This window comes from Protopterus annectens, chromosome 6.part0 (genome assembly GCF_019279795.1).
Source record: "Protopterus annectens isolate FY-2018-M chromosome 6.part0, PAN1.0, whole genome shotgun sequence".
Lineage (NCBI taxonomy): Eukaryota > Metazoa > Chordata > Ceratodontiformes > Protopteridae > Protopterus > Protopterus annectens.
In genome coordinates this window covers 1,930,658,350-1,930,682,094 of record NC_056737.1, presented here as the reverse complement: position 1 = coordinate 1,930,682,094, position 23,745 = coordinate 1,930,658,350, and the positions used below count along the sequence as shown (strand labels likewise).

General features: G+C 44.5%; 1 protein-coding gene across 1 annotated transcript in view; it reads left to right on the top strand.

Annotated features, from left to right (window-relative positions):
• Positions 1-23,745, top strand: part of USP37 (ubiquitin specific peptidase 37) — a gene marked incomplete in the record, with an annotated part of 1,580,672 nt that overhangs the window by 549,588 nt on the left and 1,007,339 nt on the right. The window contains 1 exon segment of the mRNA XM_044075237.1: positions 2,552-2,713. Coding sequence (XP_043931172.1) covers positions 2,552-2,713 — 162 coding nt within the window.

The window sequence follows — 23,745 nt, the reverse complement described above, 5'->3', positions numbered from 1 at the left end:
AGGACTAAGGTGCTAGGGACGCTGTCCCAACCAGCAAGAATGAAGGCGAGAGAGACAACTTAACATTAAGAAGTTATGTACCTGCCATAACGTTCCATGTTAGTTGTCTTCTCGCCTTCTTTCTTGCGTCCCACCCTCCATCCCCCTAGCCTAGATGGACCGAGAAGAGTTCTCCTACGAGTCTTGTCACTGGCTGAGCCTTAACCGATTTATGTCCTCTACTTATTAGTCCTATAGCTGAAGTCTTGCTATTGGGACGGTTGGCCTCCCAATCAGACCAACTCTTCTCGTCCTATGCGGAGGGTAAGCAGGGTCGACCAGTGTCTAAAGTAACCTTATCCAGGTGGTTGTCCTCTATTACCCTTGTTTATCAGCTGAGAAATAAAGAACTCCCTGCTAAACCTAAAGGCCACTCTACTAGGACTTTTAGCTACGTCGGTAGCCTTTCAAGCAAGACTACCAATGGCAGCCATTTGTGTGGCGGCCACATTGGCCACCCCTCATACCTTCATTTCACATTATAAATTGGATATGGCCTCTAGGAGTAGAGCTGATTTTGGTTCCACTGTGCTCAAGTGTCTGTTCCGATGAGCCGCCCAGGACTAAGGTGCTAGGGACGCTGTCCCAACCAGCAAGAATGAAGGCGAGAGAGACAACTTAACATTAAGAAGTTATGTACCTGCCATAACGTTCCATGTTAGTTGTCTTCTTCTCGCCTTCTTTCTTGCGTCCCACCCTCCATCCCCCTAGCCTAGATGGACCGAGAAGCGTTCTCCTACGAGTCTTGTCACTGGCTGAGCCTTAACCGATTTATGTCCTCTACTTATTAGTCCTATAGCTGAAGTCTTGCTATTGGGACGGTTGGCCTCTTGTATTGTGATGGTGTTAGGTCTTCCAAACGAGATCTGGGGATCTAGCGCCAGGCATTGTGGGATATAGGGAGGCCTTGAGCCAGTAAGTAGCTCTCGAGCTTTAGAAAATGGCAGAGTCGGAGCCGAAGATTGGCTCCAAACCCAACCAGCAAGAAAGAAGGCGAGAAGAAGACAACTAACCTGGAACGTTATGGTAGGTACATAACTTACTACTTCTGCCTCCATGCATTTGGTTAATAAAGCTGCGAGCATGGCAGTATGTGCTTCTCTTTGCCCACAGGGAATTTGCAAACAGCCATATTTCTCTGCAGCTGACTGTCACTTCAGCCAAGTTTCCCCAGCCAAGTATACCACAGGGAAATGTATCACTGCATAAAGACCTGAACCTGTAACTGGTGCTATGTATGGGAGGAAGTGGTAGAAATATTTACTTTTAATAACATACTTTATTGTGGAAAGATAGGGCCTCTACTGTGCATATTTCATTGTTTTAAGCACGAATTTGCAGTAAACTTGTTACTTTCAAAATTCTGTGATAGCTAGTTTACAGATGCATGTAAACACTTGGGGGCACTGCAGTAATGTCACTTGGATAATGTTTACTTTGTAACTTGATAGCAAAATGTGGGAATTAACAGTTTATTTCATAAGGCATGATCATATAATTGTAATATTAAAAAAAAAAAAAAAAAAAAAAAGCTGAGGGGGGGAAGTGCATTAAAAGCCACCATTCATGAGCCTTTGTTTACATGTGTAAATGCAGTTTTGTGACTTTTCTTTGACTTGATTGCCGTCAGAGCACAGCAGAAGTATGAAGTTTCATTTCTTACTTATGGTCAGTGTCTCCCCACCTCCCGTTTTGACACCGAAGCTCACACGAACATTAGATGCTTCCTGTTCAGAAGATGTTCCATCTGTGACTCAGCAGACCTGTGTTTGCTAATGGCTGTATGCTTGAGGATTAGCTATGAGAGGAAGATACTGAATGGCCTTATTACGGTTTTCTAGAAATGGAGAAATTTTTCAGTATACTTTAGTCAGTCTGGACCCTGAGTTGGTAGCTGAACGTACAGCCTATAAACCTTTGACTCTGCCCTTTTTTGAGGATTTATTTTTTTCTGTCGTTACTGTTAAACTCCCATTTCAGGCCCACATATGATATTGTCGTGAAGTGAGGTAGAATGAAGGTTTTCACATGCATAACCTCATTTGTGTTTATATACCTCTGAGCTTACTTGTGTGAGAGTGATGTAACACTACAGTTGTTCTCCACTGGAGCCAAGACATAAGTTTCTGGCTGGTCATTGTGCGTTTCAAGATCTAGTAACCAAAATAAGCTGACATTGTGTCCCAGTGCCATTGGGCCGAAGTCTCAGTAACTTTATTGTGAAAGTACAGTGAAACCATGGCCACAGCAAAAGAATAATTCCTTCATTTGTTTTGTATACATTATGTTTAGTGCATTTTAAGCTGCTGCACAAGTACAACTGTAGCTTCATTTCTTCCTTCAGTAACTGTTTTAACAGAAATGTATTTCTTCTTTTTGCCTGCTCCTCTTTACACTTTGTTGCATGGCTATTCTTCAACTGTTGTGAACTTGGGAGTTTGGAATATCTTGGGCATGTAGATGAATTAGCATTTGAGTATATAGTGTTCTGAATTTTGCTTTCTTTCTGTAGGACTCTTGCAACAAATCAGGCTTCTGCGGTGAAGAGGAGCTTGGGGTTCCAGTCTCAAACTTCCCCTGTGGCAACAAAAAAGCTGCGACTTGGCTTTGATTATGCAGGATGGAGCAAGACTCGAGCATGTTTGCCTCCATCTGTTCAACCACAGCTACAGGGGTGTGCATCTTTTCTTTCCTTTTTTAAAATTGTTAATTTATCACATTTTAATCAGTGACATTGGGTATACATTAACAGAAAAACTTTAAAAACACTTCCATTATTATTTTCAATTAGTGTACTTGTGTATATATTGTATGCATACTGCTGTGAACGCATATGTATACTGCATGATAATACTGGAGTATACATAGTTTTTTTTTGTGCAGCTGTCATGTACTGTATTACATAAATTGCTCAGTTCCTGCTTTCCCATAAATCCCCCCTCATCCTGAACATTATTCTGTATATTTCTGCACATTTTTTGTTCCCACACATTATTTGTGTAGTTTCTTCCTTCCCTTCCCAAAGATCCACTTTGGATCTTTTATCTTCTTTACAGCATTCAGTACGTCATGTGCAGTTTATATTTTGATTTCTATTTTGTATTAACAAGGGTATGTATCATAGAGAAACTGTCAAAGATAGTCTGACACTGCACCTGGGATTAGAGCCCAGTTTCCCTAAAAGCTGAGAATTCGGTCATCATGAAATTTTTTTTGCCTTTTTTCAGATATTTCTGGCTTGCACACACAGGTAGTTTTCATGTTGGTTTCATGGATGACAGTACTGGTAGCTGTCATGTAAGTGCCAGCTGGTTAGCTATCCATAAACCGAAAACCATCCCAGTATGCTGACGTCGGTAGTTTAGTTGGGCAGGCAATGAGGAGTGGCCTGAGAATGTGCCTTTTTGAGTCCCTTTTAGGCCTTTAAAACAACCCACCTCATAGCCCTCCCACACTTCCTGCCTGGAGGTCTGTCTCCTTATGAGCTCCAGCCTCTGCCAGATCTCTGAGAGCTCTGCCCTGTACACCCCTCCTAGGATAGACGCACCCATCCTCTCCACCTGTGTCTTCAAGCACTCAAGCCACTATGAAGGAGGATGGGAGAGGAGTCAAAGTAGTTCAATTCAGGCTTCACAAAAGACTGCATTTTGGCCATTCTAAAAAGAAGCAGCAGTAAAAAGCACTTTGCAAGTCTGTTCTGTGGCATTTGCACTGTTTGTGTTGTAAGTAGTCATTGAATGGCATGAAGTGTTACTTAAAACTAACTGAATCAAGTATAGCGGTGTATGCATGTTAAAATCAATGCAGTGACAGGAGCTTCAGTAAGGAAGAAGCCTGCATGATGTAGTTTTTTTTTATAGACAGGCACTGCATTTTGGTATACCTGGAGGCCAACTAAATCAGAATTACTTCAAGATGCTAGACCCCATGTGGTCAGACTCAAAAATTACGTATAAAAATGTTTAAAAACCTATAGTCCCAGAGTGGTGTTAAAATGTAGGAAACACCAAACCACGATGAAATAAACATGTTTTTTTTTTTTTTTTTTTTTTTTTGTCTGTGGGTGTGGTTCTCCTTTAAGGCAGCAGCAAGTGTAAACCTGTCAACCCTGTGGGCATTAGTCATGTTGCTGTAAAATGGGCAGCTCTTGACTGAAAAATATTTTCTTCCTGTACGACTGAAATTGCTTTTGACCATGAGAGTCAGGTGCATATGCATAAATATAAAGCTTTCTCCATCCTCCTCTTACATATAGTCTGGTTTGTTTGTTTCATTCTTATTCACACAATGTTGTACTCTGCTTTCTGTGTGATTGAAGATTTTTTTCATCTTGTCTGCATTTCAGATTAACTAGCCAAGGGCCTCAGTATGAGACTTATTTGGAACTATGGTTATTTGAAATGCTAAAACTTCTCACTGCAGGTGGCTCTCCCAATCTCAAACCACTCCCCATTCCCATAATACAACACACTTGCCTATTAATCCAAGTCTTGTTTATTGATGAACCAAATACATGAAGATACTCCCAAGCTCAAGATAAATTTTCAACTGTGTTTGGGATACATAACTGAAAAAGAACCAAAACGATCATACGAGTAGAAGAGTTAGGAGCTTAGATTTTTTTTTTTTTATCAGCTTTGTTTATTGTGCTCAGCTCTTCTTTTTTTCCTTCTACTGTTCTTGCCTTAATTGACTGGTGATTTATACCCCTTTGGCTTCAGCATTAAGTTTCCATTTTTCTGTTTTTGAAGTATTTCTTTTAGTTATGAAGGTTTAAGAAGTGTAGGTACAAAATTCTTCTCAAGGATGCATACGATCTTTGTGTATTGTGCCTAGGGGGTTGACACATTTGAATGGGTCATGTGAGAGTTGCTGAAACTTTTTGGTTCCAGAACTCTCCAAGAAAGAAAAAAAACAACTTTGATTTTTAAGCGGCTACTTCCTACTGGCACCATAAGTAAAGAAAAAGGAAAACTTGAGGCTAAGGCAGCTAGGGTCCAAGTAGGCATTCCACTTCTCCTAAATCTATCAGAAAGGAGGTTTCTCCAGCTAACGCGAGACTCTGCTCCTCTGAGTAAATGGATATCTTCATTTCTGATAGTTTTGGCAAGGACAGCCAAGGGACAGGGAGACTATTTTAATGCAACCTATCAGGTTGATAGATCTTGCTGTTAGGTAACCTTTCCCCAAAGCATTCCTCAGTCCAGCATCTTGGGTCTTTCATCATACTAGGACAGAGGAATGGAAACTATTGATGGTCGGTTGTGTCTGGAAATGTCTGTCTGTCTCCCTTGCATTGGATGAGTCCCCACGGAATGTGTGCAGGAAGAGGAGATGCAAAAGGAGGCATCTGAATTCTTTAACATGGTCCCTGATCCCAGCCACAGATCTTCTCTCAGTACTGATGTTCATCGTGTTTCACTGTTGCAGTCATTACACTTGGGTTATCCTGTTGGCAGGCGACCCGTAGTCGGCCCCAGTTCCTAAGTCTTGGTCCGGCGTCTGTTGCTGTCGCCTCTTCCTGACGTCAGTGCACCAGGGGTATAAAAGTTGCAACCGACGCCATTTTCTTCAGTCTTTCTTGCCGCGCGGTGCCCGAAGCATAAGCAGTTCGCAAGTGCCGGTCGGCCAACTCCTGAGATTTTCAAAATTGAATTTCAGAACTGAAGTCTTCAATAAAGCTAAGTATCCCGTTGGGGAAACTTTTTCTTGCTCCAGACCGATGTCAGTAAAAGTTAATAATTGTATTTCTTGTGGGAAGCAAATACCTTGTAAGGACTTTCACTCTTACTGCATTTCTTGCCTAGGTCCTGACCACGACGTTACTAGTTGTCGGTTTTGTGCTAGATTCAGTAAACGCACTATTAAACTTCTGTATGATTTTGCTTTACTTTATTTTGGACGAAGATTTAATTACATAATGCCGTCGGAACAACCGACGACGAGAATGTATAAAAAACACAAAGACAAAGACAAAGAAAAAGACAGGCATCTGAGGTCCAAAACTGACGACGGAGCCTCTTCTAGGCCAGTCGCCGGTTCTCAGTGAGGCGCTTTTGCAGCCCCTGACACCTGCTACCTCAGAGCCACAGGCCCCAACCGACAGCCACATGGAGACACCGAGGCCTGTGGAAACTCAAGATATTGGGCCTATGGAAAATATACCCTCAGATGGGTCCGGAGCCGCTGAGCAGGCACCGGCTTCTGAGGGTGCTTTCAGACCCTCACAGCTTACAATTAAAGGTGTACTACAGCAGCAAAGGCAGTCTAAAACACCATTAAAGTCAAGGAAACAAGTGCAGCATTCTCCAGAACAGTCATCCATGCCAAAGAAACAGATGCTTAAAATGGCCGAAGACCTTAATTACTTTAATCAGGGGCTCCCATCCCCCTCCTGACAAAAGGCCTAGGCAAGACCCTGATTATGATTCCTCTGATCAGGTTTCCATTTCTTCTGACCAGGGCTATTCACTCCCTCCCTATGAGGACTCTGATGCTGAACAGTCCATTTCTTCAGCCTCACTGCCTGAGGATTACTCTTTTGGGGAAACCCTACACACCATGAGGGAGCATTTCCATTGGGAGAGCCAGGATTACTCAGAATCCAAGCAAAGGCTCAGAGATTTCCTTCTATTGCCTCGGCACAGGCCCTTAGCTATCCCCCCAGTGCTTGATATTGTTGATTATGTTTTTTCTGAATCCAGTCTGTCTCCAGATTCTTTACCCCCTGCACCAGTAAAGCCAGACAGGTACTACAGGGTCCCTGACTCTCATAAATTTCTTTACAAAAACCCTGCTGCAGACCCAGAAACTATTTCTCAGGGTCCAAAAGGGGTTAAGGCTTCCACTGCCAAAAATCCTGTCCCCTCAGATAGGGATTCCAGAGCTCTGGACAGATGGGAGAAAAAAAGTTTACACTTCTGCTACTTTAGCTGTAAGAGCTTTAAACTGTCAGTTTCACATGCTTAAATATCAGCAGTATCTCATGTCATTGGTAAAGCAGAAAATGGTTACAAATATAGAAGGTCCTGACAGTAAAGAAATGCAGGATTTATTACATGCAGTTGAACAAGTGGGAAAGCATACTCTGCAGTGTGGTTTTGCTTCTTTAGAGGCTTCTTGTAGAGCTGCTGTTACGGGCTCAGTTATTCGAAGACATGCTTGGTTGAAAGAACAAAGTTTACCTGACCATGTTAAAATGAAATTGTTGGATGCTCCACTACAGCATGATACTTTGGTGTTAAGGCAGAAGAGGTTTTAAAGAAAATGGAGGATAAAGCAAAGTCAATGCAAACTGTGAAAGATTTCTTACAGGTTCAACCACCTAGATTTAGCAGAAACTGGCCTTCAAAAAATTGGTCCTTTCCAGTGTCAGACAGGCCACAAAGAGGCAGATACAGACGCCCAAGAGGCAGATCTAAGCCCCAAGGCTCCTACAGACCTAAACAGTGGGGGTGCTTCAGCCCCCAAAGGAGGAGAAGACAAATCACAACCTTATAGGAAACAGTCGCAATGACTTCCCTCTGCAAATGCCAAGCTCTTACCAGTTGACAGCACCCCTAGGGGGAAAGTTAGCACTTTTCTCCAAAAATTGGCACACGATCACCCAAGGCCAGTGGGTGTTGAATATAGTTTCTCAAGGGTACAGGTTCCACTTCCACATGCTTCCAAAACCAAAAGGTTATGCCAAACCTGCCACAAAACCAATGGGCAGAGGCAAAAAAATAGATTGCTGCTCTTATGGATATGGGAGCTATTCAAAAAGTTCCACAAGAAGAACAGGGTCAAGATTTTTACTCACGACTTTTCATAGTACCCAGAAAGGACAAAGCATGGAGACCAATACTGGACCTGTCAATCCTAAATACTTTCCTGGATGTTCCAAAATTCAAAATATTAACACTACAACAACTCTTGCCCATGCTGGGCAAAGAGGCTTGGCTAGTTACTTTGGATCTCAAGGAGCCATACCTGCACATCCCAGTCAGACAATCATGCAGAAGATACCTCAGATTTATAGCAGGCTCAATGCATTATCAATTCTCTGCACTGCCCTTTGACTTCTCTACTGCGCCCAGGGTCTTCACATAATGCCTGGCACCAGTAATTGCATTTTGCAGACAAAAAGGAATTCAAATATATCCCTACTTGGATGACTGCCTTATTCAGGCAGACAGCAAAGACATTCTTCTAAAACACCTGGCGTTTGTAAAAAGATTACTAATTTGCCTAGGGTACACAGTAAACGAAAATAAATCAAAACTAGTGCCCTCTCAAGAGATAATATTCCTGGGTGCAAGCTTAAATACAACTACCCAGATGGCTTATCTCACGCCAGACAAACAAAGGCAGCTGACTCATTACTTTCAAGTGATGGCAACAAAGACCCAGCTCCCTGCAAGAAAAATTCTGCAGGCCCTGGGTTGCATTCTACTAATTCCATATGCCAAACTGCATATGAGGAAACTACAATGGTATCTAAAAAGTGTTTGGACTCAGCATTTTCACAACCTAGAGACGATCATAACCTTGATTCCCTGCCTACAACAGGAGTTTTGATGGTGGTCCCAGGCCTGTCACCACAACAAGGGACAGCCTTTCACCTTACCTACAGCCAGGCAGACAACAATGGATGCATCGGATTATGTCTGGGGAGCACATATGGCAGGAAAATGTATTCAGGGCACGTCACCCAAGGAACAAATGCATCTTCACATCAATCAAAAAGAGATGCTAGCTGTACAGAATGCCCTGACAGCCTTCAAGGACCTAATACATCCAGGACAATTATTAATAAAGACGGACAATACCACAGTTATGTGGTACATAAACAAGCAAGAGGGCACACATTCCTACCCCCTATGCAGACAAGCCATGACTTTGTGGAACACAGCACTGACCTACCAGGTACATCTGCAAGCACAATTCCTGCCAGGAACAAAAAATACACTGGCAGACGAACTAAGCAGAAATCATGGATCCTCACGAATGGAAGCTAAATCCAAGTGTGTTCAACATAACAAGGGAGTGGGGACACCCAGACATAGAACTTTTTGCCTCCCCTCACAATTGCCAATTACAGAAATTTTGCACAAGGACTTATCACTCTCAAGCATGGAAAGTGGATGCTCTGTCTGTCAACTGGAAAAACCTGACAGTCTATGCCTTTCCTCAGATGCCTCTTCTCACCAAGGTGCTTCTAAAAGTCAGACAAGAGGCCAAAAATTATCCTGATTGCCCCAGACTGGCCACGCCAGCACTGGTACCCAATCCTAAAGATTTTGTCCCAAGGCCCACCTTGGCCTCTACCTCAAATCCCTCATCTTCTGACACAGCAAAACAATCAGATTCTGCACAGTCAACTCAGAACCTTAAACCTGGCAGCATGGCAGATAATGTAGCCACTCAGACTGCACCTCTCTCTAAAGCTGTTATGGATGTAATTTTGGAAGCCAGGAGACCCAGCACTAGGAAATCTTATGTGGAAAAATGGAAGAGATTCTGTGCTTGGAACCAGGCACAAGGGCTCGACCCTCTGGTCCCTAATATACCTCAGATTTTACAGTACCTGAGTGAGATGTTGGACAAAGGCCTATCTTTTTCTTCTATTAAAATCCATGCCTCTGCCATTTTAGCTCAATGCAATACGGATCCTCCTATTTTTTCACATCCTCTTGTACGACAGTACCTCCGAGGGGCAAAGAATATAAGACCCCCTAGGAGAGCACCAGTACCTACTTGGGACCTCAATTTTTTTTTAGAAAAACTAACACTGCCTCCATTTGAACCAGCCAGCACAGCTGACCTAAAATTCGTGTCATGCAAAACTGCTCTACTCCTAGCAATAACTTCAGCAAGAAGAGTTTCAGAGTTACAGGCATTGATGGCTGTGGAACCTTTCCTCATTTTTATCAGGACAGGGTTTCTCTAAGGACGAACCTAACACTCATGCCAAAAGTGGTCTCCAATGTGGCCTTAAACCAAACTATTCATTTGCCTACTTTCTACCCAAATCCCCAGAATAAAGGGGAAAGACTTCTGCACTCTTTGGATATACACAGGCAGCTACGATTTTACTTGGACAAAACAAAAGCTTTCAGAAAAACTGAACAACTGTTTGTGGCATATGCTGCAGGATCACAAGGAAAACTTATTACAAAGCAGGCAATCTCCAAATGGATAGGACACTGCATCCACTTCTGTTATGCACAACATGGCAAATCTGTGCCCAAGGACATTAGGCCTCATTCTACCAGTGTAGCAGCCACTTCAGCAGCTTTCCTCAGATGAGTACCAACCAAAGACATATTAGAAGCTGCAACCTGGAGCTTAGTGCACACTTTTTCCAAGCACTACCACCTACCTCTCTACTCCAAATCCAGAGCAGGCTTTGCCACTGCAGTTCTGCAGGGCTTGTTAACCTCGCCAAATCCAATCTAGACCCAACCACCCTACCTCAGCTTTGGGATTCTTCCCAAGTGTAATGACTGCAACAGTGAAACACTATGAACATAGTACAGTTGAGTACCTACCATAAATGTAGATGTTCAAGTGTATTCACTTTTGCAATCTTGGTTACGCACCATCCCCCTCTTTGCTGGGACTATTCTGTACTTCTCAACTCTATACAACCTATGTGGTGTATTTGCTTTTAGAAGAAGGAAATGTTTTTGGTAATCTGTGCATGGTTGTTTGGCATATTTCTATCTTTACAGCCTTCATATCTGGGGGCACCTGACATCTGGGGCAAGAAAAACCGAAGAAAATGGCGTCTGTTGTAACTTTTATACCCCTGGTGCACTGATGTCAGGGAAGAGGCGAGAGCAACCGACGCCGGACCAAGACTTTGGAACTCGGGCCGACTACAGGTCGCCTGCCAGCAGGATAACCCAAATGTAATGACTGCAACAGTGAATACACTCGACCATCTACATTTATGGTAGGTACACAACTGTACTTTCTGGTGACTGCAAGTTTTGGGATATACTGGTACGTGTGCACCAGAGGGTGCAATAATGGTCAGAGGACCCCTTCATCAGAAGAAGGCTTTCATTTTTGCTGTATCTACATCTTGGGTGGTCCTTCTTGCTGACCGCATGAGATCATGTTTGTGATCAGGGCATCACAATAGCCTATTGTGGCAGTACGTATTACTAGGAGATCCTCACCTCAATAGCTGGTTTTGAGTAATGCTCCTGTAACAGGCTACTTGATAGGTTCATAGGCAAGTACTAGGCTAGCTGCCCTTACAGGCCATTTCAAGCCTAGATCATTTCCCTTTTTTGCTCCGATTAACCTATCCCATGTGGTTAGAGATTGGCCTTACCCAGCGCATTGTCGATAATTATGTATTACTCCAAATGAGAATAAATGGGATCATACCATAGATAATTGAGGGGACCAATGCATGGGATAAAGCATTTAGGAGCTGCCTCTGTCCATTAGTAGTACAGGGGTCAGTCCTGGGGTAAAGGAGTCCTGGGGGTCTGTTTCTAATCCATAAATGCAAGTTGTGTTTGAATGTGGATGGGGATGACTTTGTTTTATTTGGATGTGGAGTCTGTACCGGAGGAATGGTTTCTTCTGTGAGGTATCTCTTCCTCAAACCTGTTATGTTGATGTTGCTGAAGAGGTTTGGATACTCAATATTTCTGATGCCATTTAACTTACTGATGTGCAGTAAGTCTATCAGTATTGGTTTGGTGAATGCCTTATATGCCTGGCACGGGTCACCTCTTAGCAGTCTATATGATAGAGTATAGTCACAGGGCATTATTTCTGTCCATGAAGGACATGTTTCTTAGGTCCTGTATCCTTTTAGTAAGGTATTTCTGTAGGCATTGCAGTTGAGGCATGTCTGGACAAATGCATGCTAAAGCGGCATTATACTCTGACCTAATGAGGGCTGAGTAAAGGGTGACAATGACCTCCCTTGATCTGTACACAATTCCTTTGTTTATAAGTTGTGCAATATAGAACCTTTTTTTATATCAGTGGACAAGTGTTGGTTAAAAATTAGGTCACAGTTCACATAAGTTTTCTCATCCCAAACTGAGCAATCTCTTGGGGGCATATTGTCAGTGCGGTAGTTTATACAGCATTTTGACATTTTGTTTCTGTCCTTGATTTTAGCACCAGTTATTTATTTGTGGGCAAACCTTCCTGCAGGCTGACCAAGTCATTTGAGGATTCAGTGACTGTACCTAGCTTGCAGTCATTTGCGAGCATAGTCTGTCAGAGCCATTTGATATGGGCTTTTACTCCAGAAAAGTAGATGCCAAACAGGAGCGGTCCCAGCACAGAACTGTGAGGGGCTCTACTGGTCTCTTTATGAAGGTCATTTTCTCTGTTTTGCTTTCCTGTATCCTTCCTGTGAGCTGTTTGGCAGTCCTTTGGGTAACCTGGGGTTTATTTAGCCTTTCTACTATGCCTTGTGTGGGGAACTGTCAAAAGCTTTGAGCAGGTTGAGGCATGCAGTGAGTGTCATTTTGCCTTCATCTATTGCTTTGGTGACCTTTTGAAAAAAAGTCTACCAGGTTAAGTTAAGTATGACCTCCCTTGTCGAATCCATACTGAGACTGGACCATTGTTTGAAGGTTCCCTTTGTCCTGAATGATTAGTTCCATGATAAGTCTTTCCCTGACTTTTGATTTGTTTTTTTTACATTTTTTTCCATAGCGGCAGCAGCCCTCCGAGTTCTCAGAGGAGAGTGCTGCAGTCCACCTCGCAGAAAAGGATTTCTGGCTGTAGCGGTCTTTGGAAGTGCTTTTATGATTTACAGTCTCTTCACTATTGGAGTATTGAATTACCTAGCCTCTCTGACATATTTTCAGCATTCTGTAGCATAACAGGCATACAAGCTACAGCACAATGGCACTAAGTATACAGAACCAACCAGTATTGCCAACATCCTGGCAGATAGGTTCAGTGCTAACTTTGCCCCCTCTCTTACTCCAAAGGGCCCATCTTAATAGTGGAAGAATGCAAAGCCCCTGTAATCACGGATGAACAAGTAAAGACCACACTCTCCAGAGCCAAGAACACAGCATCCATGGGGACCAGACAACATCCCAGGCTGCATACTGCACTAACTACAGAATGAACTGGCACCCCACATAAGTACCATGTTCAATCATAGCCTCACCTCAGGCTGTGTGCCTACTGAGTGGCGCACAGCGGTTATCCCACTTCACAAAGGGGGTGCCACCACGGACCCTGGAAACTACAGCCCCATTAGCCTGGTCTGCAAGGCCATGCAACGTATCATCTTGGAGCTTATAAACAAAGATATGGGTAACCGCCAGACCCCACTCAGTTTGGGTTTGTAAAAGGTAGATCATGTCTACTAAACCTGACTTCTAAGCAGTCACTAGAGCCATAGACGAGGGCAAGGTAGTGCACACAGCCTATCTTGACCTCACCAAGGCTTTCGATGCAATCCCCCACTCTGGAATTATAGATAAACCCACTAAACTGGGCATAAATCCCTATGTCACAAGATGGGTGGCCACCTGGGTCCTCTCTTGTTTGGCATCTACTTCTCTGAAGTGCAGGCCAACACAGAAAGCCTTTGTCTAGCAAAGTTTGCAGATGACTGCAAACTGGGAGCCATAATAGAATCACCTAATGATATAGATGTTCTACAAAAGGGCCTCACAGTGACAGATGTTTAGTGTCAGTCATGGCCTCAAGCTCAATCCCAAAAAGTGCATTATCCCCTTTGGGGAAAAAAATCAGTACCCATGAACTACCACATAGGCAGTAGCTCACTAAACACTGAAAGTGTGATAAGAGATCTTGGGACACAGGTGGGCAGTAGTCTCCTTTGATAACCATATCACCACAGTAGTCAGGAAATCCTACGATGTTCATCGTGTTTCACTGTTGCAGTCATAACTGTAGGGTGCTCCTGCCGGCAGGCAGCCCGAGGTCGGCAAGAATCCCAAAGTCTGGGTCCGGCGTCGGCTGTACAAGCCAGTACCCTGACGTCAGTACGCTCTGGTACATAGCCCTCAGCCGACGCCATCTTCTCCAGTCTTTCTTGCCGTGCGGTGGAAAGCAGCTCGCAAGTCGTTGGTTGACGATTTTCGAACAGCGTTTTTGGTTGCTGTCGGTCCGAAGTTCTTACTTCTCTTCTCAAAGCTAAGTACCCCGTTGGGGAATCTTTTTCTTGTTCCTCCGATGTCAGAAAAAGTTAATTGTATTACGTGTGGGAAACAAATACCTCATAAAGATTTTCACTCTTACTGTCTACCTTGCTTAGGCCCTGACCACGACGTTTCTTGTTGTCGGTTCTGTGCCAGGTTTAATTCTCGTACTATCAAACGCAGGTACGACTGGGCTCTGAATTACTTTGGCAGACGCTTCAATTATAGAATGTCGTCGGATGCTACCGGAATTCAAAAGAAGCGCAAAGACAAGGACAGGCCTCCGAGGTCCAAACAGGACTCGTTGCAGCTATAGCCAGCGTCCGGTTCGGCTGTCGTCAGTGAGGCGCTTTTGCAGCCCCTATCGTCCGCCACTTCTGAACCGATGGCTGATACAGACTCCCATGGGGAGCCATCAAGGCCTTCTATTTTATCTGCTGCAGGACCTTCGGACGTCGCTCCCTCAGATGGGTCCGGAACCGCTGTGCAGGTACCGGCTTCTGAGGGGGTATTTAGGCCTACTCACATCACTATTTCAAAGACAAAGACTCCTGTTAAGTCCAAAGCTCCTGCTCATGCTACTTCTGAATCTACTCCCCGGACACAGAAGCAATTGTTAAGGATGGCTGAAGATTTGCTTACTATGATTAGGGGTTCTCACCCCCCCCCCCCCGAGAAAAGGCCTCGACAGGATGTTCCTATGGATTCCTCTGACCAGGCTTCTATATCTTCTGTCTCTTCCTCTGATCAGGAATATTCTTTTCCTCCTTATGAGGATTCGGATGCTGAGGACTCCTTGCCCTCTGCCTCTCGCCTGAAGATTTTTCTTTTGGGGAAACCTTACATGAGATGAGGGAACATTTTCATTGGGAAGGTCAGGATTATTCTGCTTCCAAGAAGAGGCTTAGAGAATTCCTTCTTCTTCCTCAACATAGGCCTTTGGCTATCCCTCCTGTTCTTGACATTGTGGATGATGCTTTTTCCGAGGCTAATTTGAATCCTGACTCCATGCCTCCTGCTCCCTTTAAGCCTGATAGGTTTTATAGGGTTCCTGAGTCTCATTTGTTCTTGTTTAAGAATCCTTCTGCAGACCCTGAAACTATATCTCAGGGCTCTAAGGCTGCTAAAGTTGCTACTTCTAAGAATCCTATTCCCTCTGAGAAGGATTCTCGTGCCTTAGACAGGTGGGGTAAAAAGGTATATACTTCTGCTACCCTCTCTGTTAGGGCTTTAAATTGCCAGTTTCATATGTTTAAGTGTCAGCAATTTCTTTTGTCTGTTTTAAAGCAAAAGCTTGCCTCCCTTCCTGCATGTGCAGAAGATAAGGAACTACAGGATGTAATGCATGCAACTCAACAACTGAACAAACATAGCTTGCATTGTGGTTTTGATGCTTTGGATGCTTCTTGCAGGGCCGCAGCCTCTGGTACTGTTATCAGGAGACATGCTTGGCTTCGTGAGCAAAGTTTACCTGAACAGGTTAAGGCTAAATTATTAGATGCCCCTGTTCAGCATGATGTTCTTTTTGGATCTAAGGCTGAGGAGGTTATTAAAAAGATGGAAGAAAAGGCAAAATCTATGCAAACTGTGAAAGATTTCTTGCAGGTTCAGCCTCCTAGATTTTCCAGGAATTGGCCCTCCAAAAATTGGTCCTTTCCCACGTCTGACAGGCCTCAAAGGGGAAGATATAGACGCTCCAGAGGTCGTGGCCAAGCTCAGGCCTCCTACAGATAGAGACAATGGACTGCTTCTTCACCTAGAAGGGGAGAAGACAGATCCCAATCTCAAAGGAAGCAAACTCAATGACTCTCTCGGTTGGGCTAAAGGACCTCTTTACCTGGATGCCCCTCTCTGAGGAAAACTTTCTCTTTTTTACAGAAATATTGGACGTGATTTTAAAAGGCTACAAATTCCACTTTCATACCTTGCCAAGGGCTTTCGGTTGGCCAGATCTGCCAAAACATCAATGGTCAGAGGCCTTAAATCAAGTGGATGCTCTTCTGGCCATGAGAGCCATAGAGCATGTTCCACACTCAGAGATGGGAAAAGGTTTTTATTCAAGACTTTTTCTGGTTCCAAGAAAGCAAAGCTCATGGAGACCTATTCTGGACCTTTCTGTGTTAAACACCTTTTTGGAAATTCCAAAATTCAAGATGCTTACTCTGCAGCAGCTGATTCCAATGCTCTCTCAGGACGCCTGGATGGTGACATTGGATCTAAAGGAAGCTTATTTACACATTCCCATCAGGCAGGAATTCAGGAAATTCCTCAGGTTCAAGGCAGGTTCGAGACACTTTCAATTCTCTGTACTGCCCTTTGGTTTATCTACTGTGCCCAGAGTCTTTACCAAGTGCCTGGCACCAGTAGTGGCTTATTGCAGACTCCAGGGGATTCAGATTTACCCCTATTTGGACGATTGCCTTATTCAGGCAGACAGCAAGGATCTTTTACTTCAACATCTGGATTTTGTTCAACGTCTTCTCCTCCTACTGGGATTTTCAGTGAACACAAAAAAGTCACATTTGATCCCTTCTCAACAAATGGTATTTCTGGGAGCCCTCTTAAATACAACCTTACAAAGGGCCTTCCTCACTACAGAAAAACAAATACAGCTGGCTTCAATTTTCAAGACTTTGGCAATTCCACCTCAGCTCACTGCAAGGAAATTCCTGCAGGCACTGGGCTACATGGCTTCCTGCATTCTGTTGATTCCAAATGCAAGGCTTCATATGAGAAAGCTTCAGTGGTATCTGAAAAATGTATGGTCGCAGCATTACCACGATCTGAACACTCTGATTCCTCTGATCCCCTGCCTCCAGAAGGAGTTCCTTTGGTGGTCCAGGGTGTGTGCGTTAAACGAAGGAAAGCCTTTCCGTCTTCCTCAACCTTCTCAAATCATAACCACGGACGCCTCGGATTATGCTTGGGGAGCACATTTTCTAGGCAATTGCCAGCAGGGAACCTGGACAAAGGATCATCTTCACTGGCACATCAATCTGAAGGAAATGTTGGCAGTTCAAAATGCTCTTCTAGCCTTCAAGAACCTTTTGCATCCAGGACCTCTTTTGATTTGCACAGACAACACCACAGTCATGTGGTACATAAACAAGCAGGGGGGTTCTCATTCGTACCCCCTTTGCAGACTAGCTATGGCTTTATGGGACACAGCTCTAAATCTGAATCTACATCTCCAGGCCCAATTCATACCAGGAGAACAGAATCTCTTAGCAGACAGCCTGAGCAGGAACGTTTTAGATCCTCACGAATGGATGCTAGACACCAACTTATTCAACAAGATAACTGCAGTTTGGGGATGCCCCCAGATAGATCTGTTTGCATCCCATCTCAATCATCAGCTGCCTCTCTTTTGCACCAGGTCATTCCACAAAACAGCTTGGAAAGTGGATGCCCTGTCCTTCAGCTGGAGAAACCTTTTGGGATATGCCTTCCCTCCTCTTCCTCTTCTTCCTCAGATTTTACTAAAGATAAAACAGGACAAGCCCAAGTTCCTCATCTTGATTGCTCCAAATTGGCCTCGACAGTTTTGGTGTCCAACTTTAAAGCGCCTGTTCTTGGAACCTCCTTGGATTCTCCCTCTGTACCCTTCTCTTCTGTCCCAGCATCAGGGTCAGTTGCTACATTCCAATCTCAAGACCCTTTGTCTGGCAGCTTGGCTCTTCAAAGGAATTTGATCTCTTCTAGTCTTCCCAAACCAGTTTTGGATGTTCTTTTGGAAGCTAGACAACCTAGCACTAGGAAATCCTATGCCTCTAAATGGAAGAGATTTTGCATTTGGATGCAGGACTGAGGCTTGGACCCTCTGGTACCTGATCTCTCTTCTATTTTGCTTTACCTTTCGGATCTTTTGTCTAATGGACTTTCCTTTTCTTCCATTAAGATTCATGCTTCTGCTATTTCTGCTCATTTCGATACTGATCCCCCTGTTTTTTCTCATCCTTTGGTGAGACAATTCTTGAAAGGGGCTAAGAATTTAAGGCCTCCCAGAACCCCTCCTGTTCCTGCTTGGGATCTTAATTATGTTTTAGAAAAACTTACTTTGCCTCCTTTTGAGCCTGCTGCATCTTCAGATATTAAGTTTTTATCTTGGAAGACAGTTCTTTTGTTAGCTTTGACTTCTGCCAGAAGGGTCTCAGAGTTGCAAGCTCTCATGGCTGTGGAACCATACCTTATTTTCCACCAGGACAGAGTATCCTTGAGGACCAATCCTACTTTCATGCCTAAGGTGATTTGAAGTGGCTTTGAATCAAACAATTCACCTTCCTACCTTCTTTCCTAATCCTCAGAATAAAGGGGAAAGGATTTTGCATTCCTTGGACGTGCACAGACAGTTACGATTTTATTTGGACAAGACTAAAGAGTTCAGAAAATCTAACCAATTGTTTGTTTCTTTTGCCTCCAGTTCTCTTGGAAAGGCTATTTCCAAACAATTTCCAAATGGATTTCTTATGGAATAAGATTTTGTTACACTCATCATGGGAAACAGTTTCCAGGTACTGTGAGAAGTCATTCTACTAGAGCAGCTGCTACTTCTACAGCTTTTCTCAGGGGAGTTCCTACCAAGGATATCTTGGAAGCTGCCACTTGGAGTTGTGCATACTTTTCCAAGCACTACAATCTCCCTTTGTATTCTAAGACCAGGGCAGGCTTTGCCTCTGCTGTTTTGCAGGGTCTTCTTGCTGCCCCTTCTTCTGTCTAAACCTCCCCCCTTTTTTCACTGCTTTGGGATTCCACCCTACAGTTATGACTGCAACAGTGAAACACGATGAACATAGTACAGTTGTGTACACCTACCATAAATGTAGATGTTCGAGTGTCTTCACTGTTGCAGTCGGTGTTTCCCTCCTTCCTATCCCCTCTTTCTCTTTTTTGTGGTGTATTTGTGTTTCCTAGTGGGATTCATTTATGATTTATTGGGGACTTCTGACATCTAGGGCAAGAAAGGCTGGAGAAGATGGCGTCGGCTGAGGGCTATGTACCAGAGCGTACTGACGTCAGGGTACTGGCTTGTACAGCCGACGCCGGACCCAGACTTTGGGATTCTGGCCGACCTCGGGCTGCCTGCCGGCAGGAGCACCCTACAGTTATGACTGCAACAGTGAAGACACTCGAACATCTACATTTATGGTAGGTGTACACAACTGTACTTTGCACACCTCATCACAAAAGGGTTCTCCTCTATAAAAATGGAAGTCATTGTTCCTCTCTACTCATCCATCATCTGACCCATTATAGAGTACAGCGCCCTGTTTGGCATGCATCTCACAAGTCACCTACAACAATTGGTAAGGCCACAGAAATACCTCACTAAGAGGATTACCAGTCTCAGATGACATACGCAGACAGTCTCAAGAAACTTCAGCTGTACTTTGTCGCATATCGCCTACTCAGAGGCAATCTCTGCCTAACATACAAAGCTATGTCAAACCCACAGCTGTTGGATATGCTACTCTTAAAGAAATCCCAATCTCTCCAAACCACATGCTCCAGGGGCCTAAACTTTGTCACCACAATAAACAACATGCTGGAGGGATAGATTCCTGTCCCAGAGACTTCCCATACTCTGGAACAAACTACCCATTCATGTCCAGATGTCCTTCAAGGATGCATCTGCAGTCATAACATATGGGTTGTCCTGCCTCAGGCAGCCCTTCGGTCGGCCGGATTCCAAAGTCTGGGTCTGGCCTCGGCTGATGTCGCACTTTCCCCGACGTCAGAGCGTCTGGGGTATAAAAGCATCAGCCGACGCCATTTTCCTCCGTCTTTCTTGCCGCGTGGTGCCCGAAGCAGAAGCAGTTTGCAAGTGCCGGTCGGACAGCTCCTGTGATTCAGCTACCGAAGACTTCGAAAAAGCTAAGTACCCCGTTGGGGACTCTTTCTTGCCTCAGCTGATGTCAGATAAAGTAAATAATTGTTTAACTTGTGGGAAACAAATACCTCATAAGGATTTCCACTCTTACTGCCTCCCTTGCTTAGGCCCAGACCACGACGTCTTGGCCTGCTCTGCCTGTGCTTCCTTCAACCGACGAACTCTTAGACGTCGGTCGGAGTTTGCAGAGGAATTTTTTGGGGCTAATTTTGCGTATAAGATGCCGTCGGAGACTCCGACTTCGCATGTGGTTAAAAAACGGAAGGACAAGGACCGACCCTCGTGGCCTGCGGTTTCGGCTGAAACCACGGTCAGGCCTACCGCGAATGTCTCTGTTTCGGCTGAAACAAAGTCCTCGGTACTTCCTATTACCGAATCCATTCAACCGACTACCTCGGCCCCGGAGGCTCTGGCCGTGTCCGTTATTGAATTACCTACTGAAACCAGTGTCCAGGACATGTCCGACACCATTCCTTTAGACAAGTCTACTCCTGCACGTGGTGCAGCCAGACCCCCTGCATCCATGTCCATTAAGGCCTTCTCTAGGGCTAAAGCTGCCAAACTTGCAAAAGCTTTGCCTCCCAACACTACCCCTCAGAGGTCTTCTACTGGCTCTCAGATTCTCAGCCTAGCAGAGGATCTTATCTCTTTAATTAGAGGTTCTCAACCTCAACCGGACAGGGGCTCTCTTCCACCACCAGAGAAAAGGCACAGGGTCGAGCCCTCTGACCCCCACTCTTCAGATGAGTCTACGGATGAATCTGTGTTGTCAGAACACCAGCAGGAGGCTTATTCGGCCTACGAGGATTCTGATGCTGAAGAATCTATTCCTTCGGCCTCCCCTCCTGAAGAGTTTTCTTTTGGTGAGACACTACACTCTGAGAGAACATTTTCAATGGCAGGGCCAGGAATTTTCTGATTCTAGAAAGAGATTAAGGACCTTTTTACATTTACCACAGCATAGGCCTTTAGCTATACCTCCTGTTTTAAATGTTATTGATGATGTGTACTCTACTAGTACAGCCCCTGATTCTCTCCCTCCGGCTCCTGCCAAACCTGATGGGTACTACAGGGTCCCGGATTCTCATCTACACCTGTATAAGGCCCACACTGCAGACCCAGAAACTATTTCCCAGGGCCCAAAAGGGGTTGCAGCTGCCACTGCTAAAAACCCTCTACCTTCTGAAAGGGCATCTAGAGCTTTAGAGAGGTGGGGAAAGAAAGTTTATACTTCTGCAACTCTTTCCATGAGGGCTTTAAATTGTCAATTTCATATGATTCAGTGCCAAGAATATTTGTTAGATGAATTGTATAAAACGCTTTCCTCCTCTGAACCCCTTGACCGTAAATCACTTCAGGATCTGGTACATAACTCACAGCAGGTTAGCAACCATTTTTTGCAGTGTGGTTATGATGCACTGGAAGCTTCATGTAGGTCAGCTATGACAGGGGCAGTTATACGAAGGCATGCCTGGTTGAAGGAACAATCTCCCGGACCATGTTAAAGCTAAGCTCCTGGATGCTCCAATGGAAAAACAAAAATGATTTGGTTCCACGGCTCAGGAGGTCCTAAAGAAGTTTGAAGAAAAGGCAAAATCTGTGCAAACAGTCAAGGACTTTCTGCAGGTACAACCACCGAGATTCAGCAGAAATTGGCCTACTAAGAATTGGTCCTTTCCGGACTCGGACAGATCCCAGAGAGGCAGGAACAGGCATGCCAGAGGTAGAGGGCAAGCTAGAGGCTCCTACAGAGGCCATCAGTGGCAGCCTCCCAACCAGAGAGGTAGTGGAGAAACAACAACAACGACTGCCACACCTGGACAGACTCAATGACTTTATTTTAACTCCACCGACCAGGGCTCAATTAGAAGCACCATTGGGCGGAAAGCTTTCTTTATTTTCAAAAAATTGGCATTACATTACAAGGGACTCATGGACACTGCAAATAATAGACAAAGGATTCAGGTTCCATTTCCACACATTGCCAAAAAGAAAAGGAATGCCAGACCTGCCACCAAATCAGAGGGCAGAGGCTTTGAAGCAAATCACCAAATTAATACAAATGAAAGCCATAGAAAAGGTACCTCTTTCAGAACAAGGCCAAGGATTTTATTCCAGATTATTCCTTGTTCCAAGAAAAGAAAATCAATGGAGGCCTATTCTCGACCTGTCCGCACTGAATACTTACCTCATTGTGCCAAAATTCAAGATGCTGACCCTACAGCAGCTTCTTCCCATGCTGGGAAAGGAGTCTTGGCTGGTGACTCTAGATCTCAAGGAGGCATACCTGCATGTCCCTGTTCGACAAAGTTGCAGAAGACACCTCAGATTTCTTGCATGATCAGAGCGTTATCAATTCTCAGCATTGCCCTTTGGCTTATCTACTGCGCCCAGAGTATTCACAAAATGCCTGGCATCAGTAATTGCACACTGCAGACTTTAGGGGATTCAAATCTACCCATATCTGGACGACTGCCTGATACAAGCGGACAAGGAAAATTTGTTAAAGGACTTGGACTATGCCATCCAACTATTACAGGCCTTGGGATACACAGTCAACATCCAAAAATCAAGACTTGTTCCATCCCAAAGAATAACCTTTTTGGGTGCAGATCTAGACACAACCACCCAAATGGCCTTTCTCACAGATGAAAAACAAAAACAACTTCCGGATTACTTCAAGAATCTGACAAGACAAACTCAGCTGACTGCAAGGAAAATCCTGCAAGCCCTGGGTTACATGGCATCCTGCATATTTCTAATTCCACAAGCCAGGCTGCATATGAGAAAATTGCAATGGTACCTAAGAAGTGTATGGACTCAGCACAGTCACAGCTTGGAAACTTTGATTCCACTTATCCCTTGCCTTCAAAAGGAATTCCTGTGGTGGGCTCAAGCCTGCCAGTCCAACAGAGGGTTGCCTTTCAACAAACTAAAAGCAAACCAAACCATCACCACGGACGCTTCAGACTGAGGTTGGGGAGCACACATGGAGGACAAATGTATCCAAGGGCTATGGTCTCAAGGACAGCTGCGCATGCACATAAACCAAAAGGAAATGCTGGCAGTGATACACGCAATTGAGGCTTTCGAACCTTTCCTTCATCAGGGCCACCTGTTAATAAGGACAGACAACACCACAGTTATGTGGTACATAAACAAGCAAGGAGGCACGCATTCCTACCCTCTATGCAGACTGGCTATGAATCTATGGGAACTTTGCTTGAAACTCAATATACAACTACAGTCCCAGTTCGTGCCAGGGAAAGACAATACTCTTGACAGCTTAAGCAGAACTACCATGGATGCACACGAATGGATGCTGCACCCAGACATCTTTTTACTCATAACACAAGCATGGGGAAGGCCGACACAAGCATGGGGAAGGCCGGAGATAGATCTGTTCGCCCCACCCCACAATCATCAACTGAAGAATTTTTGCTCAAGGACATACCACCCACAAGCATGGAAGGTGGACTCTTTCTTTCAGCTGGAAAGCTCGAAAAGTATATGCTTTCCCACCACTCCCATTAATGTCCAAGGTTTTACTGAAGATCAGTGCAGAACAGCCAAGAGTGATTCTGATAGCTCCAGACTGGCCAAGGCAGCACTGGTACCCACTGTTGAAGAGCTTGTCACAGACAAAACTGTGGTCTCTCCCCCTATGGCCAC